At 47.6% G+C, this 18,581-nt stretch overlaps 7 protein-coding genes across 7 annotated transcripts; 4 read left to right on the top strand and 3 right to left on the bottom strand.

Moving 5' to 3' along the window:
* Positions 1-873: 873 nt before the first annotated feature.
* Positions 874-1,935, bottom strand: TrAtP1_010334 (uncharacterized protein). The gene is made up of 4 exons (XM_066114662.1): positions 1,925-1,935; positions 1,571-1,861; positions 1,306-1,509; positions 874-1,239 (listed from the first exon to the last, which is right to left on the bottom strand). Exons 2-4 carry the CDS (start codon positions 1,783-1,785, stop codon positions 1,047-1,049), a joined length of 612 nt encoding a protein of 203 aa, XP_065970758.1. The 5' UTR covers positions 1,786-1,861; positions 1,925-1,935; the 3' UTR covers positions 874-1,046.
* Positions 1,936-2,082: 147 nt separating this feature from the next.
* TrAtP1_010335 (uncharacterized protein) lies at positions 2,083-3,183 on the bottom strand (the record flags this gene model as incomplete). Its single annotated transcript, XM_066114663.1, has 1 exon — positions 2,083-3,183. One exon carries the CDS (start codon positions 3,181-3,183, stop codon positions 2,083-2,085), a length of 1,101 nt encoding a protein of 366 aa, XP_065970759.1.
* Positions 3,184-7,543: 4,360 nt separating this feature from the next.
* Positions 7,544-7,787, top strand: TrAtP1_010336 (uncharacterized protein; the record flags this gene model as incomplete). Its single annotated transcript, XM_014089783.1, has 2 exons — positions 7,544-7,688; positions 7,747-7,787. 2 exons carry the CDS (start codon positions 7,544-7,546, stop codon positions 7,785-7,787), a joined length of 186 nt encoding a protein of 61 aa, XP_013945258.1.
* A 658-nt stretch (positions 7,788-8,445) lies between these two features.
* Positions 8,446-10,854, bottom strand: TrAtP1_010337 (uncharacterized protein). The gene is made up of 3 exons (XM_014089782.2): positions 10,287-10,854; positions 8,630-10,127; positions 8,446-8,532 (listed from the first exon to the last, which is right to left on the bottom strand). Exons 1-2 carry the CDS (start codon positions 10,665-10,667, stop codon positions 9,432-9,434), a joined length of 1,077 nt encoding a protein of 358 aa, XP_013945257.2. The 5' UTR covers positions 10,668-10,854; the 3' UTR covers positions 8,446-8,532; positions 8,630-9,431.
* A 2,587-nt stretch (positions 10,855-13,441) lies between these two features.
* Positions 13,442-15,388, top strand: TrAtP1_010338 (uncharacterized protein; the record flags this gene model as incomplete). Its single annotated transcript, XM_066114664.1, has 2 exons — positions 13,442-14,031; positions 14,114-15,388. Exons 1-2 carry the CDS (start codon positions 14,005-14,007, stop codon positions 15,386-15,388), a joined length of 1,302 nt encoding a protein of 433 aa, XP_065970760.1. The 5' UTR covers positions 13,442-14,004.
* Positions 15,389-15,552: 164 nt separating this feature from the next.
* Positions 15,553-16,834, top strand: TrAtP1_010339 (uncharacterized protein; the record flags this gene model as incomplete). The annotated part of the gene is made up of 2 exons (XM_014089781.2): positions 15,553-16,365; positions 16,433-16,834. The coding sequence occupies 2 exons, from the start codon at positions 15,553-15,555 to the stop codon at positions 16,832-16,834; spliced, it is 1,215 nt and encodes a 404-aa protein (XP_013945256.2).
* Positions 16,835-17,056: 222 nt separating this feature from the next.
* On the top strand, positions 17,057-18,357 carry TrAtP1_010340 (uncharacterized protein; the record flags this gene model as incomplete). The annotated part of the gene is made up of 3 exons (XM_066114665.1): positions 17,057-17,087; positions 17,145-17,660; positions 17,726-18,357. 3 exons carry the CDS (start codon positions 17,057-17,059, stop codon positions 18,355-18,357), a joined length of 1,179 nt encoding a protein of 392 aa, XP_065970761.1.
* Positions 18,358-18,581: the final 224 nt, after the last annotated feature.

Genomic DNA, 18,581 nt, shown 5'->3' on the forward strand with positions numbered 1-18,581 from the left:
ACAGGTACAGTTACTTGATACTACTGCTGCTAATAGGTAGTCCGTAACTGCCCTATTGGCAATGCTAATCCATAAAGAGCGTCGAAAAATGCACCGATGTGGGCTTTATTCGTCGTGTTTGGTGATGTAACCTGCTCGCTGCATCATTGCCCGAACTCCCGGGACAAATTTAAATAACCTTACTTACATAAAGTATCTTGACGTGCAGTTCGAAAGTTGACTGCTGATTCTCACGCCCGATGAAACCTTTGGCATGCCTCGGCACCCAGTGGAGCATCTCCGCTTGTGGAGGACTCAAGATTTGGATTTGGAAACCGCTCTCACGCAAGAACGGCCTTCTGATATCCGCGTCCCGCTGTGCTGACACACTTTGTAAATAAAAATTTTCGCAGAAGGCCTGCTATTTTGATATCCCATGAGAGACGGGTACCACATACGAACGCATAGCCTACATGGCTTAGATAGGTAGGTAGTAGAAGTAAAGCAGGGAATACAGTCGTTCATGGTGCGCTGTGGATTGGGACGTATCACTTGTAAAGTGATTTATGATTCAATTGATCTGTATTCTTTTCGCTTAGCCTTTGGAGCCAAGATTATTAGGCAGGGCATATTAATACTATGTTGCCAGAGCTCAGTTGGCAAACCGTACCCATTCTACGCTGTTTCATATATAGCTAAATCGTTGATTCATCTTGAGCATTGTGACAATTATCCATCTACCTTTGCTGTATCCTTTGAGCTTACTATATATATGTATATATTTTCTAAAACTGCAGAGTAAATGTTAGGAGAGGACTGCATCTTCTTTATCGTCGTCGTTATTGTTGCTTCGTTTACGCGACCATGAAGAGGTGAGTGCGTAGCGCTTGGTATGCAACAGTATCCAGGGCCGGCTGCAACAACTGAATAGCAAATGTTGCACACTGAGCAATCTTAGCAATACAATATCCTCCCCTTGAGACACCTTGAATGCTTACCCTTTTCCCTTATCCTTTTCCGCAGCGTTCTATAGATTTGAACATGATATTGAGTCAATTATAAGTGCGCTACAGTAATAGGCTTTCCTGTAAAGCGCTATAGTTTGGCTCTCGTCCTAAATACTCTTGGAGCATTTGGAGCTGATCTGGATGACTTCCTCCGTATTCCAGGATTTCGTAACGGAAATGATCCCACGCGTCTCGGTTGTGCAGATCCTTTGCAAAGTATTCTTGAAAGACATCCTGGGCGTATGCTAGACAGCTAGCAAGTAGTCATGTTAATTCTCATAATGGCGACTCATCAAGAATTGAGCTTGGGAAAAATTACCTTAGATAGCCATAGTATCCCATATCATATCCGCTCAAGAGGTGGCCGAATATCGCTTGTTCATGGCCAACGGCCCGTGAACGAGTCATATCTAAGCCTTCGATCTCTTCTCGCAGGCCATACCATAGCTTGCCCAAGTCGACTTGTTCTATCTCTTCGTGCGTCTGAGGAGTGTGGATTTTGAGGTCAAAAATTGAAACAACCCTGTAAGATTAGAGATATGTACTTTGAATCATCGAAGTGTATAAATAAACAACAGACTCACAGGATGTGCAACAGCCTGAGACCACGATTTGTATTCCTGGTCTTGGCGATAGTTTCTAGTAGATCATCTGGTATCTGAGCAGGTGGATCTGGTGCATCGGGGTACCTTTCATGCCACTCAGATAAGTACTGTTCGCTGAGAAGGGTATAATGGCAGCTGAGGTGCTTCAAAACCTCGCGATCCCAGCACCAATTCTCCAATAATGTGCTTGGCATCTCTCCGAAATCTACGGGAAATGAAATCGTGAGAATTGAGTACGAGAGATTAGGTCGTGCATTCCGTGGCCGAGTTCTGTATAAGCAGTATGTTACTCTCTGAATGTCTCATGATCATGTATCAAGTGTACCATCATACCATGAAATAATGTTACCACCTCTCGGTGCTTTAGTAGCACGCAATTAGACTCATTTGAACGTGGAAAGCTACACATAAGCACCGTAGCTGGAAAGTTTCGAGTGCTGTCTGGTTTCAAATATCCCTGAGATTGATATTAACTGTCATAGAACGCTTGGCTACATTGGACGTTCTCTTACACTTTTAATATTAACATTTTGCGAACCCTTATACTTGTTTTCGCGCCATAGGATATCGAGATAGAGAAATCCAATAAACTCTCCTTCTTTATTATCCCAAGCTTCCCAAATTTGGACGTCTTCATGCCATATCCACGCTGGGTCCAAGTGGTCCGAGGAAATCTGTGTGAACTTGAGACCAAGAAAGGACTCAAAAAGCCGCAGCATTGCTAGAACAGTGTGCTCCAAGGGAAATAACTGCGATATTTCTGTGTCGTCAATTTGTGACCGCAAGCTGTGTATGCGCTTGTAGTATTCAAGGTCCCAGGGATAGAACCGATCATCTTCGGTGAAACCATCGTCATTTGCAACATTCTCAATCAGAAGACGATGCTCATCACGGACTTGTCGCAAAATCTGTAGTTCATCTCTTCCATGGGGCACTAGCGATTGCCTTAGCTGTTCGAGAAACTTCTGAACGTACTCTGTGGATTTGATGGCACGGTTTTGGATACGGAATGATCCGTGATTGTCAAATCCTAGCAGCCTCGCTTGAGCATCTCGCATGCTAATGATGCTTCGAAGAATGTCCACGTTGGCTGGAACTTTTGCCTCCTCCGCTAGATACATTCTTTCGCGCGTTTTTGCTTTATGAGCTCGAGCCATTGCTGTTTTGTAGCCACCGTTTGCAAAAGGAACAAATCGCTTGCCGTTGTATTCGGTCCAGCTCTTCATGTCAGATTCTGGGATGCCGATCAAATCCGCTTCGTCAATCCACAAGCCAGCGTTATTGTTTCTCAAGTTATTATTATACTGCTTCCGCAGTTGGTCAATAACGGATCTTTTACTCAGATGTTGCTTGATGGTCTTCTCATCGGCCAAGCCATGGCCAGCAGAAATAAAATCGCGTAGCTTAGACTGGATCCAAAGTCTTGATTCTGGGTCCAGTTCTTCGTCTTTACCAGCGGCTGCTCGCAAAAGTGCAAAGAGATCTGTTCGGCTGGTCCAAGTGGCCACAGCATTGTTAAACAACCTGTCTGCCGCGTTCACGGCATCATGTGTCTCTTGATCGGGTGCAGCATAGCTAAGTAGCCATATCATTCCGAGCTGACCCTGAGTCTCGTTGGTGACTTGTGCGAACTACTGCAGCCAACGCAGTAGCCAACACAGCTTGAACAGAGATGCCGCATATTCGTTTATTTGCACTGTATGAACAAATCGGGAGGCTCCTTCACTCTTATGAAGAAAAGTTGATGTTTGTGTTATAGCCATCCTGGTTATGGATAATGAGATTTCTATTACCGCTAATGTCTATTACCGCTAATGGATGGAATACATATATGGGTACTACTTGAGCTAAACAAAATGATTGAATCATTACAGGTGTCAGCCCTTACCCACTGTTTCGTTGTTCCAGCTGCTGACGGCGACGCTCGTGCAAGTATTAGAGACCTGAATAAGACGGTCGAAAAGTTATTGTAGGAAATGGATATTCAGTAAATAAATTAAGCCCTTGATCTATTAAGTGCGCACATTCTTTTGAACATGAGATTTTCTCTCATGGCGTCTGCCATGGTGAATCGATTGGCGTTTGGTTGTTCCTCAGCTCCAATCCCTCAGAAGTTCAGGCTGCTTATAAGTAGCTGTTTGGAGTTTATAACTGATGAATTATATTCACTATGATAGCATGAGCATCTAAGTGATTAATCGGTTTATGTTGGTACGACTGAGATGCGCAAATCTGATGGCATTCGCTGTCGCAAACTAGAGATAAGCAGTCCTTAGCTTAAGATTATGGTCCAAATGGATAACCGCGCGCTAGGTTTATGATATCAGCGTCGTAAATGATATGTTTAATAATCTAGCAAGCACCTTGCCATATTTTGTAACAGTATGCGACGACTGCAGATACGAGATAAAATGCGGCTGCATGGGAAGAATGATGTTCGCACAAATTCGGATCGAATTGCTTGGAGCGCTGCTAAAGTATGACGCCCTGAATGAATATCGCCTAAAATCGGTCGAAAGTGGACAAACACCTCTTCCCATATGGCTTGGAAAAGAAGACGTTACCGAAACCATCAACTAGGAATTTTAAGTTTGTCAGGATTAGTTATTGTCAATGCTGTACCTCACATGGTAACTTCTTGGATTCGTTTCATGAGATTTGTAAAAAAACGTTTGTCTAGTGCTGACTACATATCTTTGATCCTTCATTATTTATAGCAACAACTCTCACTCAATGTCTTCATATACCATGCATAAATAGGAGCGTTGGGCAATATACAAAGACTATTTAGCGAGTTTCCAACCAGTTTCTTTCTATTCCATCCTGTACACGATATATATTTTATTTCATTGTGCGATGGATCTTCTCTTAATTTGGCCATTCATTGGCTTGGTTGCAGGCGTTCCTGTAATACTGGAGCTCTGTAAGCCACAAGAATATTCTCTGGGTGCTCATACAAGGCGGCAATCTCCTTGGAAGTCACTAATCAACGATCAATCTTGGTGGATGAGAGCTGCGTTACCCATTTACTTATTGCACCAATTCGAAGAGCATGGTTATGATTTCATGGGGAGGCGGTACGCGTTTCGATCCCATTTCTGTGATCATCTTGTAAGAGCTCCTTTCCCTCTATTTCATTTCATGCCCAAGACCTCTATTGCCGGAAATACATACTTACAAATCCATGTGCAAAATTAGGGCTTCGAGAACATCGAGGAGTGTCCTTTAACGCCACTGGTCGTACTCTTTGTCAACAGTACAACAGTGTGGGTGACTGCAATCTTTGCTCGCACGAGAATTCACGTAGCCAGAAGCTTTTACGGATTTGCTTTCATAAACGGACTAACGCACGTAATACCCTCATTGATGGATGGGCTAGCTTATAACCCCGGTCTTGTGACAACCTGGCTTTTGTTCTTTCCCGGGGCATACCTGGCGCTTCGATTGCTTGGAGGAGCAGGAAGGGGAATTGCAGCTGGAATGGTTTGTCACATTGTCTTGATGGGCTCGATGAAGCTCGCCGCCAACGGCTATATGGCTGAGTGGGCTCTTTGCAGCGTTCAAGTGCTGAACACTATATTGTTGATTAGTTTTCGGTGAGGGCTGAGGATTAGCCCTTGCACATTAACAACTGGAAGAGAAACTATCATCCTAAAATGATAGTCCTAGATGCGTATTCACTAAATCATCCAATGCTATCTATTTTAATTGCTTTTTAAAAAATGTTCTGACAACACTTGGTCACATTCATAAGCGGTTTCTGCCATCAGACCAAGGTCGCTGCCCCGTTGACATTTTTCGACTTACTCTAATATGAAGCTAGGTATGTTGAATTTTTTTCATTCGAACAATGAATAATGTAAAATGTATTTAAAAAAGAATTCGTGAGGAGAATATTTGTTTGCATTAGGCCAATATGTTATCACTTACCCTGTATTGCTATTTTTCGCTGAGCCTTTGTATACTGTGATATCACCTAGCATCAGTTTCTTAGTGAGCGTATCACTTAAATGCAGCTTCTTAGCTCTAGATAAGCGCATTTTACAAATACCTTAACGAATTACTAAGCAATATCAAGAAATTAGTATAGATATATATCCAATGTAATCATTACGTTGTGGTCACTTGAAGGAATATGATACTAGAAGACGAAAATGATGGATGGATCTTGAGCGAAGAGAGGCGTATTGCAGCTGATAGTCGAGATTAACTTGGTCAAGGTGTTTTCCTGACTTGGAAGGTACAATCAATTTGGAAAGTGCAAAGAAAAGCAAGATCGCTGTCGATGTGACGGCGATTGTCGATGCTTCTGTCGGATGAACCATAAGTGCCCACGCTACGTAAACATATGCCCGCAAGCTAAGCTCTGAGAGTATTGGTGGTTTTATAGGATTGGAAGTCTCGGCATTTATGTTACTTTCTATCGTCTTTCTATATCTTGGCGCATGCTAACAAGGCTGAAGAGCGCCATTACATACCTCGACCTGTTTCTCAATTATTCAGTGTTGTTGTTCAACACTAAGCATTGTCGATTAACTAAGGTATGGTCCATTAGAGAATCACATAAGCTAATGTTTCTCAACGCAAGTGAGCTACGATAGCTTCCTCCCTCGCCCACACAATGACTAATGTAATTGGTGGTGATTCTACCAGAAGCTACGATTTCATCTCGTGATTCTTTTGTCTTCTACTTTATCTAAGATACAACATGCCCAGTTACTTCTATACAAGTTCACTCTATAGTTTCTATATGTCTTGCCTATCTGTTAGCTGCCACTACATGCGAAATTGGTTGCCTATATTGGCGATATGAGAAGAGAGTCCTCAGGCAATACGAGAGCACAGGTCATCATATGATTCTCGCCCTTTTATCGTGGTACATGGAATGAATACTGCCGCCAAGTCATTACTTCGTTGTATCCAATATTCGCCGGGGTTCTTAATGGTACTGCTATGCTCGCGTGAACAGTTTACTTATTATTCGCCATCGCACTTATATACCATTTTGATGACCTAGGCTACTTTTAGTCCAAGTAAAACGACATTCCTTTTCTCTTCTAGAGCATAGTATACTATTGGTGCAATGTTAACGACTTTTGCCCGCAGCTTTTAGGCAATATTGCCCCTGGCCGTTAGTTCCATGACTGCGGGCGCAGGAGTATAAATGAGTGCGGATGTGAATATGAGACCGGATCGTGATCAATCCCGACGGATGTACGGAACGATCGAAGTCGGTAATGTGGCAAAGCCCCGATGGCATTCAGGATCAGGTTGACTTATGCTAACACGGTAGCGATATCGATTCGCAAGTGTTGCCATCGCCATCTTGGTCAATACGAGAGGGCCAGGAATCTTTCATCTATATATAATCATAAATCTAGACGGAGTATATAGAGGTGCCTATATTCATCGGCTTATCGGCATTTCAAGCAATAGTAAGCATTGCTAATCGAAGACGGGGTCTCGGCCCATCGCGAGGGGAATATCGGTCGTATCCTCCCCGCGGGGATTTGTGATTGAGTTTGCTCACGAATAGGTAGACCTGCCTTAATAGAAATAGGACATTTGTCGTATATGCGGTAGGTTCAACTCATGCTCGATGATCCTGACCAGTAAAAACATATATTGGTAAGAACTAGTCCGCTACAGGAAAAATGTATTTGTCGCGGGGAACTGGCTGACATTGTTTTGCAGGAATAATATGTCCGGACCCTGGCTGGAATATATGTACAACCTTGTATATTGATGCCGGGTGCCGATATAGGCAAAGAATGTGAAGATGCTTCGTCGGCTTCGTCGGGTTACTGCTGAGGCCGATGTTGAACTATAAATATGAAGTTTCTCTCTTCTCTGTTGCTAAGAACTATTCACTGATTACCCTCACGATTCAAGCCTTGACAAATAACTCGCCTAATATTTTCAAATAACAAAAACGACTTTATTACTTCCATCATGAAGGTTCTCTTTGCTCTTGCTGCCCTCTTTGCAGCCGTCACCGCCATGCCCCAGAACTGCAACTTCGAGTGCTCAAATGGAGAGTGCTGCTTTGAGGAATCTGCTTGTGGAACACCAGGATGCAATGAGCGTCGCCGTTTCTGTAAGAGTTGCCAGTCAAACATGCCGAGTTTGATGCCATGACTAACTCCATTGGAAAGGGACTGGCGAGCCTGAGGTGACTTACTCGAAGCCTCAGTAATTTGGTCTTATGCTACGGAAATGTATTATGCTTGTGTCTCTTCAACAGAAGGAGTCTTTATTGCATCGATTGATAATACTCGACGATTCGTATCGCTGAAGAAATACAATTGGAAAGATATGAGGAGAAATTTAGGAGATGGTATATATCATAGCCCGAATTAAATGTTACACGAAATGAAATTATAAGTAGCATAAAATGCCACGCTGTGTGAATTTTGATAACGACATTGGCGACTTGGCCATCTGAATAAAGTTCTCTTCTGCTACATCACTGATAATGTACATGATAATTGCCAATTTTGGCTCCTGGCATTATTCCCAAGATTGGGTGCACAAGACGCCATGCCATTCGCACAGCCACACCAGCTAACAATCTAATACGTCCAAGAGGGTACATGCAGGAAGGTCTATGCTTCAAGCCTATTCTTCAATCATCGGTTTAGCGCCATCTGGTATAACAACAATGATGCCCACACTGCCATCGCCAAGCACCACTAGGACCGAACGCCAAGCCGGCAATGATGACATGGATCATGGGTGAGAAATGTGGCTGCTGCACCTCTATAAGTTGAATATGCCTATCTTGTGCAGAGTGTCCTGTCAGTAGGGGAATATGTTGCAGTGAAGCCTGGCTGCGATACTCTCACAAGCTTAGGATTAAGATATTTAGGTCGAATGTAGCAGCAACTCCAATTAAATATCGATTAGGTAAAGGGCCCAAAAATGCCAACAACCTGGTCCTACTGAAATAGCAATTCGCAGTCAGCATCACGTTATGTGTTGAACATCCCCGTCCAAATATCTTCCAACACGCTATCCTATTCTCAAGATGAAGCATACTCATCAAGGGTTTACCTATGCATAGAAACCCTTAGACCCCTATAGGCTGATGCAAATGACCAATCACAGTGTAAGCGCGGATACCGCTATTGGAATACGATTCAAGCACGGACTTCGGGTTTCAAGCTCAGTTCCGGTTGGGTAATGGAACAATGTATACCGGGTTCTAAGAATGCCTGGCTAAAGATATCCCCATTATGGCTCATTAGAGAGCAAGTCTTGAGGAGCTCAACTACCACGCCATGTCGTCTCAGGCCGAGTACACTGTCCTGAATCTTCATGTTTGATTGTGAACTGATATCCAGCACGCAGCAGCAGTTCTCAGGGGCTACAATCAGCGGAGATAAGGTGATGCATCTCACTGCCTCACCTAGCGTACACGAAAGTGGCCCCCTCGACGTAAGCAAACCTAAATGTATGCGGTCCAATGAGTTTTGTCACCCGTTTCATACATGGCGGCCCGCTGCTGTCAAGACTGAAACATCCGAGTCGTCATCACGACTACTGTATAGTCCTGTAGCTCTCCTTTCCCCAGCCTTTTCACAGCCACGGCATACTGGCAACGAGTTTCTGTTATGCTTGAAATTTTGTCATTGAATTAGGTAGTATAATATGATCCGACTCCTATTGAGTGTTTCGCAGATCTTGATCGTTATTCCGTAGCACCGTCCTTGATTGCCCCCCAAAATATACTCCATGTCGTAAATCAGACCCATTTGATTCTCAGTGTGAAAAGATGCAACCAGTATCGCCAAGATGTATATGTACACGAATATACTCAAAACAAAAAGCAATCCCCGCCTTATGCCAACTTGCTCTCTTTGATGGCATACGTGATGGAGGGAACCTTGCGAAGAAAAGCTTCACAGGTTATCAGCAGCAAGTAGTTGATCAAGTACAAAATGGCGAGTAGCGCTATCGCTCCACCCAAGAACCAAGTCCATGGTCGAGTTCCTAGCCACATCAAGGCATGAGCGTCTGCCTTGTGCCATGTAGCACTCTCGAGATCGGTAATGTACGACTCCAGTTCAGAAGGATGGATGACCTCTACCGTCGGCGAAGGCAAAGAGGGCTGCCCAAGCAAGTAGTCTTTGACCACGAGACTGAGGAACAGCGGGCCAGAAGACATCATAATGTTGGCATAGGGCTGGATTTCAGCCCAAAATCGGGTGATGTCGTAAAAGAATGGCAGCTTGGAGACGGCGGCTGCGTAAGCGGGGTGTCGTGCGGTCGAAATCATAAAATCATTGGTGACACCGGTTGGCAGCGTTGACTTGAAGAGAGCGTAATGGGGCGACGGGCCAGCCTCGAGCTGCTCAAGAGGGATGGGCTCGTTGCAGAAGGTGTCCATGTCGAGGTAGATGCCTCCATAGTGGTGCAGAACGAAGTAGCGGATGGCATCGGCGCGCTGGATGGGGAATGCGTAGCCGTCCCAGTTGTCCACGAACCAAGGATATTCGGAAGAGATGAAGTCGCGAGCCAACTCGTCGGTCCACAGCTAAGCAAATTGCAGTTAGTGACGAGTCCAAACAGTCTACAATCGTGTCGGGTGAAAGAGGGAGGGCGGTCGGGAGAGAACCGCGCCTTTCTACCATTTGGTAGCCCATCCTGTCCTGTCCTATCCAGTCCTGTCCTGTCCAGTCCTGTCCTGACTCACCTTGTACTCAAAGTCCGAATAGGTTTCCATGCAGCTCTGCTGCGATTTGATCCATTTCTCGGGAATCGTGCTGTTCTTGGTGGTCTGGTGCAGAATGCGAGGAATCTTTTGCCGGCTCAGATCGCCAGAGTAGGACGACGCGCTCGCGGTGCCGTTGAGAGGCAGGGTGACTGTGGGCGTAAACAACTCCTCGTTTCTGCGCAGGAGAGTGATGAGAGGCTCGAGTGTGTAAACAAGCATTCCCACGATGGCCAGGTCAACCACCAGAAGCAGGAAGACGGCCATCTTGGTCAGCCTCGGCAGCCTCAGATATTTCATCGACCATCGCTGGCAGGACGAGGGAGGGTCGCCGCCGTCCTGGCGCTCTTCGTCAAAGGACATGCTGGTGTTTGGGATTCTGGAGGCCAGCCGCCGGAATTGCTGTGGGATGGAGTTTGAGGGTGAATGCAGCAGGCGAGTACTTGCAAAGAGGGACCTGGGGAATGGATTAATGTTTTGGCTCCCGCAGCAGGTTTTTAATCTCAATCAAAGGCAAAAGCACAGGCATGGGTCCAGCAGCGGCTGGGGCACGGCTACTGCGAATAGCCTGCCCGCCCCCGTGGCTACGACTCTGCGAGGACTAGAAGGTCAGCGCTGGCGCCGCTGATTGGCCGCCAGGGGTAACGCCGAGCCAGGGATGCGATGCGAGCTTCTAGGGGGTCCAGGCCTAGGGGGACGGTGGGCCCCAACAGCCCTCAGAAGCGTATTTGGGCGTGCGCGTTAAGACTAAGTCAGGTACGCGCCAAAACTAGCAGCAGCGCCTAGCCGATCTCAGATTAATCACGGCCGTGCCCCCGGCCCCTAACCCCCACTGGCTGCCAGCCCTGCTGCAAAACGTGCTGCAACACGGCCTCCAAAAGGCTTGGTGAGTTATACGTGTATCTCGTGCGCAGTGATCAAAGCCCAACTCGCAGCCTCTTGCCGGCCTGGGCCTGACGCTGCTTGGCACAGCGCGCAGCCTCACCTCACTCGTCATCAGCGTGCTTGGAAAGCGAATATCGCTTCGGCGGTGCCCTCCAGACGGTACCGCGTGCGTGGGCGCCATGGTCGGTGTCGGTTCAACTGACGCGCGTACCGGCGCTGCACTGGTCCCTCTCTGCGGGAGCCGCGTATGGCTCTGGGGCGCGGGCGATTGTGTGCTGCGAGCCTGCCACGGCCACTGAGCCAGGCTCGGAGATTACTCGCCTGAGTCGGGTTTGCACTCCCACACATGGCGCTTCACGTTGTTTCTCTCATGGCGTACAGTACAGTACACAAGAGCGCAATTTAGCCGGCCTCGCGCATCCAGGTGCGACCAGCAGAGCCCCCGGAAGATGAGCGTTGCAAGGCGAGCGTTCAAGATTCGCGAGGTTCGGGCCGTGCGACATGAGGACAAGAGGCCTGTGATTCGGAGGGAGCCTTGCCAGTCTCCCTGTGGCCGTTGTCTTCTCGCACCCGTCTACTGATTCAAGCTCTTCACCGTTGGACCCCGAGGCTCGAGAGCGCTCGCATGCATGCACTCGTGCCCTCGCGAGGATTCAAGTCGATAATCCCTATTGCGGGGATCCAGGGAGACTAGCGTCCAACGCTGTGTTGGGAAAAGTGGAAGATCTGGGATGCAGTTAGCCGATTGGGAGAGACCCGCGGCGCTGATCCATTTGGCCATTGGAGGCCTGTTTGTGACATCGTCTCCGCGCCCTTGAACACCGTTGGCTTCTGGAATGGCACCGACCGACATGAGGCATATACAAGTACATATCCGTGGGAGCGTGCTAGCAGCAGGCGAAGCTGAAGAGGTTGCAACATGATGCCGACGGACAGCGCAGCCCACGAGTCAAAGATGAGGAGAAGAGGCGGCGGGCGATCAGCAGAAAGAGGGGAGCGGCCGTCGAGGAGAAAATTTGGCACGTGTGCTTAGCTCGTGATAGTGCGAGTACATACATGTACTTATCAGCAGCAGTAGCGCATCAGTATTGATACCCCTAGCTCTGCGGATTATACATCACATGTAGAGTACGGGGTACGCTTCCCGTAGACTCGTCAGAAGTACTGAATCAGCCAACTAATCCCAGTAGCAGCACGAACTTACATCACTAGCCTGGATACGCCTGGATACACGCATCTTCAGTCTTCTTGGATGATAGAGACTGCTACTATTCGATACTGATATGACACAACACGCAGGCTCTGGTGGATATGTGTAGCCAACCTGACGGCCACCCATTTAGTTAGCATTGTCGATACTAGCAGTAGCAGTAGCGGTCGTATGTAGTGTCAAGTCCAGCTTGAGAGCAGAATTCCTGGGACATCGTCCACCGTGGCCACTGTAGGTAGTGGAGAATGGGGTTGTGGATTCAGCTAGTCAAAAGGTCCACGTTCGTCCCTCTTCTGCGACAAGCGGCGAGACCTTTTTATCGACGGCTATGCTACTTCGTGTTGGTGATGACATGCAAGGCCAAAGGAAGACACCATCTGCTACAATGTATACACATGCCTCGGCAAAACTATACCGATAGTGACGACGAGGCGCTCTACAACAACTTGGACAATAGCTTTAGGCCTTGGTCCAGGCAAGCCATTTCGTATCTTGACGCCTACAAATCTCAGTTTATACATAGTATGCTGAGATGCTGTCCTAGACCACCGGGCTCAGCGATGTGGATTAGAAGCCCAGAGATCACATCCCATTCTGGAGCATCCTCTGCCCATGACGAGTTGTCCATCATGAGGTGCCTATGACGAAGGATCGCCCTTTGTCGATCCCGTTGCTTTGAGTTCATTGTTCCTGTTCTAGGCTTTTGCCATGCCAAGAATTTCTTTGACCAATTGGCTAAAATACTAGCTCTGAGAGCGTTGCTCGCAGAATCTGATGGTTTGCCGCCATGTCGATCTTTGCTTCGGTCTGGGCGAGATTGACTACTAGGTACATAGGTACATACTAATGCAGTGGCTTATCGGTATCTTATCGCCACTGCGCAGCATGCCTCCCGCCATCTTTTGGCTGGCGCATGCCAGTTGAATACGCGTGTCTTGCCAATGATGCGTGGCTGGGTTTAGGCTTTGTTAAGCGTTGAAGCAATTTCTTCTCTGTAGCATTTTGTGCAATTCTCCAAATGTTCTCCAAACGCCAAAGCGCGAGAGAGCTGACGTATCGTCATAGGTATTCTCCTGGAGGACACCCAAAGTGCATGTCTGCAAGCATAGGAGATGACCGCCCACATGAGACGCATCCACCTGCCAAAAGCTGAGACAAGCCCGTGCAAAAAGAGAGAATCGTTCGTACAAAGGCGCTTTTCTGACTCGCTGGAGCCAGTTTTTCTCCGTGTCCAGTGTTTTGTTTCGTTTGCCACTACGGAGAGAAATGGCCCATACAGTCAGTTCCATCTTTTTGCTGTGCGCATCTTGGTCACCTGCTGATAGTGACTTGTTTTAACACTGATCTGAGGGGTCGTGATTATTTCACGGCATGCTGTGAAGCAAGATTCACCAGATTCCAACGCACAGTGTCACCCAATTGCGCCTAATTGTTGGCCTAAAATCCAGTGCAGCGCCCAACGCCACTGCTAGACGCCAATCCAGGATCAGAAGTCGCCTGCGGCCTGTACCTGCGCCATGTCCTTGTGGCCGTCCTTTGTTGTAAACTGTACTCTTTGATTCAAGTAACTGAGGCCTGCTATAAACGCGGTGTTCAAGGCTCATCATGACTCAAGAATCCTCTGAATGCCAGGTGCGGAAGTGTTGGCCCGCTAATGAGCACTGAAAAACGAATCTCGAGCTAACATGAGCCACCATTGGCCACGAATGAGTAGGCGCTGCACCTTTCCGATGGTAGCAAGTGCACCAAAGAGGCTACACATGCCAATGGCGTCTTTTGCTGGTTCCATTCCAAGCAAGTCTATGGCCTCTATAGGGGATACAAACGGCGTAATGCTTCGCTGGATGCGCTGGATGACGAGAGCCCTCCATACCTAAAGAAAGCCAAAATTACTCTAGCCAGCCAGACGTTTGAGGACATAGAAGACGAAAGTACTTTGAGAGTAGTGCATTCCCATCTGTTTGAGAAATATGTCCTCATTGGAAAAGTAATTGATGCCCGCAGGCTTCACCATACGCACTTCTATTCGCTGCAAGTCGACTATGGGCACCAAGCATACATCGATAAGCTCAGTAGCCAGCGCCAGAACATCCTTCAATCTCTCGAGAAATTGGAAAAGCGCACTGCTGATCTACTCTATCGAAAAGAACAATGGTTTTCTTGGGTACGCAGGGCCCAGGAAGAGGAGGAAGCAACTCGCGAGAAGGAGCAGAAAAGAGTCAAGCAAGAGGCTTCCTTGTTCAAACGCTACCGAGACCAATTGCGTGCGAGGCTGGAACGAGCTAGGCGAGAGGAAGAAAAGAAAAGCCAAGATGCATATCTCGAACAAGCTTACCAGGAGCGTATGGCTATGTCAGCGGATGAGACTGACAATGACGAGGATTGGGACCCCATCAAAGACATGGAACTCGATAAACGGACTCAGTACATTGACTTGATCAAACACTTCCTTTGGATGGATGTCGTCAGTACCGATGGCGACCAGGAGGAAGCCTCAGCCGATCCTGTGGCCACTTCCACAGAGGCCACTTCCACAGAGGCCGCTCCAACGCAAGACAGCCAGACCCCTGTTAAGAAAGCAAAGAAAAGGTCGAGTGCCAAGAGAGGCACCAAATCTGGCAATATAGGTGTTTCCGCTGCTGCCAGCATAGCCGAGAGAGGCCAAAAGAGGCTGATGGCCATACAAGAAGGCAAGAAAGCTAGCAAAAATGCTGAACAACACGTTCCGGACAAGAAAAAAATCGAAACGGAACGCGAGATGAGGAAGCGCCTTAGCGAGGGCGTCGACAAGAAAATGGAGAACATTTGGGGCTTCCAGCTTGTAGGATCATTGGAAAACCCTCATGAGACCTATACTAGGACGGCACCGATGACGGGCGATGAGATTGAGTCCGCTGTCAAGGATATCAGGGAGATCAAATTGCTACTCTTCTGCCGGCTGCGCTCCGTTCCAACAGCGTCGAGGAATTTCTCAATGATGCCGATATAGTGGATTCGGATTTGCGAGACCTCTGCTTAAAGTTGGAGGACCCTTCTCTGCAGCAAATTCGAGATGCTTGCGCCGATTTTGCACGTGGGGATGATGCGGAAGAAGCTGATGACATATCGGACGAAAGTGATAGTGAAGATGAAGATGGTGACACCTTCGCCGACATGGTGGCTGACCATGATCGATACAGACACCTCCATACCGACAGCTGGCTGCCGGAAAAGTTGTTCCCCGACGAGCTAAAGCCTCTCAAGAACACCAGATCCTCGTCACAGAAGATCCGAGTCACTCTTTGTGGCAAGAGTGTATGGAACCATGCCAGCGAAAAGGCAATGTCTCGAGATGGCTGGCTACAGTTCTCTATCATAGCCAAAGACTGTGACCTTAAGCATGCCATTCAGCTTTGCCGGAACTGGGCCGAATTCTCAGACTTGAACCTGCTCACCCACTGGCAGTATTTCCCTGCTTCCAACTGGGCTTCCTGGGGCACCAATAGGCTTATTCAACAGCTACAAGAGCTCGAGTTTTTCCCTTACTTTATCGATCTCGACGCTCAACAATACAGCCGCCATCTTCAAGTTGGTGGCCGGAGCAAGATTCGGCGCCAGCATGATATAGTTGAAGGGAGAAACATTATTGTCGGCCACATGAAGCGCAGCAACCCCGTCACCCGGCGGTTTCTACAATACCTTACCATGCGGACCGGAGAGGTACTAGTTCTGGTAAGGGATGGTAAATCTGGCCGCGTGATAACAGCACCTCCCGATGAACACCTCTGGACGTATCGTAGGAAACATGGTGTTGGCAGGGCTTCAAAGAACGAATGGGACAATGTTCTAGAGGTGGGCCCTGATTACTTTGATATGACTGACTCTTTGAGAGAATGGCGCTTTGGATTCCAGGACTACTATGACGTTTTCATTTGGAGCTTTGTGCCGGATGAGTCGCCGATGGATATGTATGACGTTGTAATAACAGTAAGTTTCGTTCAATACTATACGACAGCAACTAACGCAGTATGCTGATAAATGCCGTTTGAAACAGGAATTTCGTATGGCATGGCGCCTTACACATCCACGGGATTTATATTTGCACATGGAACAGCTATTGCGCACATTGACCAGAGAAAAAGACACTCTGCGCACTCGCAAAATTGTGCCGGGCGAAGATGTCGAAAGTATCTGGGACCAGGTGATGGGCGAGCAAGTCCAATTCCGGCTTTTCAATATCCAGAACGACGAGATAACTTCCCGAACCACTGACGAGTTGGGTGATTCTCCATACATGTTTTACAGCAAAGCCAACGTTGTTGAAGACGAGATTCTGTTTCCAGATGAGGCTACTTCTAACAAGAAGAGCGTCCCTTTCCGAGAAATTAGAAATGGTATTAGTCGCATTGAGACTCCCCAGCTTCCTAGCAGCATCCGACAGCTCGAAAAAAGCTAGGCGTTGGCTCATGAAGGTAAAAGCCCCGCCGCCGCCTTTGAAGAAACGCTGGACAGCGATGAAGGTAGCATTTGGGCCCTTCCAAAGATATGGCAGACTGCTTTCGGACAGTTTCTCCAGGAGACTCGTTCGGTGGAGCAGCGCAAGCTTCTCAGTCGCACTGGCCTTGACGCCGTCAGCCCGGCTCAGCTGTTGGCCGATAGACTGCAAGATGCAGATTTTATGGAAATCATGGAACGTGACAGGTCCTTTGGTAAGTAATTACGCAACCAAATATTGTTGAACTGTGAATACTTATTGTTACAATTAGGATTCAAAGAGTCATTTCACCAGGGAGATCTCGAACCAGGTAGTAACGAGAAATACTTCCAAGTCCAAGAGAAACTTGGCGCCATACTCAAAACTCCTCATACCGGATCGACTGACTGGGTTTTGCTTCTTGTCGAAATCCTTGCCTGGCTTCAGATTCGAGCAGACTACGACGACTACGCTCAGGATCCAGCTGCTCCATGGCCTCTTCTCTTCATTGTTCAGGATCTAGTCCAGGCCTTCATGATGGTGGCCATGTTTTTCCCCGAGTCAAATGTGACGGCCAACGTGACAGAATTCTTGAAATCCGACGAATGCGAAAGCTTTAGAAATTCTCTCTTGTTCAGTCCACAAGAACGATGCAAATCTCAGCCTGATCGAAGGAGCCGGACAAGCTATAGATTTCGCGATAAGAAATTCTGGGATGGGTGGAATGAGGTTTTAAAAGGTCCAGGATATTTCACAGACATTTTCCCTCTCGACTGGAGCATGAACATCCGCCCAACTATAGCTAAACGTTAGTCTCGCTTGCTTCACCCGGCTCTAGGAGCTTTAATTATGGTAATTGCTAACAAATTGCAGTGTACCGAGCGGGAATCATCGCCCCAGCCTACTGTCAGAACGATCCGCAAATCGTCCCGGGAGTGGCCGTGGCAGCGACAGAACCTCATCGCCCAGACGAATTGGACCTTTTCATCTGCTACGAGGATCGATACAAAAACTTTCCACAAATATTCCCGCCTTCCTTTGCCGGACCAGACAAATGGACAACGCTGCTGCCCCACGCTCAGGCGTTTGCAAGCAAGCATCAAGGCGCGCGCTTCGCTCTCCTTCGGCTCTGGTCGGCGCCACACTTTTATCCTCTCATGGTCGGCCTGCAGAACCGACAGGGCAACAGCTTCGTCGACAGCGTCGGCCGTCCCTGGGAGTGGAAGTTTGTGCCCAAGGACATGCCTGGCAGCGAGTTCAGCGTACACCACACCGTAAGCAAGAGGCTGGAACTGCTGAAGGAGCAGTTTGGCGACCGTGTGTATAGCAGAGCGGATTTGATCCTCGTTATGGGCGAGGATGTGGCGGATTTGTTAAAGTACTGTGTGGCTGTGACGTTTGCTATGCAGACGAAGCCGTGGCTGAGGGAGGTTGATCTGTGGAAGAGCTTTATCAACGTCGAGCTGGAATTTATGCAGCAGTTGGATCCTTACTGGCTTGATTGAATACAGACATAAAATGGCCAGTTGGTTTTGGGACATATGGCAGCATAACAAGATTTCACAACGAGTGCATAGTTAACGTCAGTAAGCCGGATGAATCAGACATGCGCAGAGACTGTTGATATGAGTAATACGCTGATCTGGCTGTTGCTTTTCACCAATCATTTCCAAGCTTGATAAATACCAATTAAGATGAAACTCGGGCTGCATTGAGTCTATTGGCTGTG

This window comes from Trichoderma atroviride, chromosome 5 (assembly GCF_020647795.1).
Source record: "Trichoderma atroviride chromosome 5, complete sequence".
NCBI classification, from domain to species: domain Eukaryota; kingdom Fungi; phylum Ascomycota; class Sordariomycetes; order Hypocreales; family Hypocreaceae; genus Trichoderma; species Trichoderma atroviride.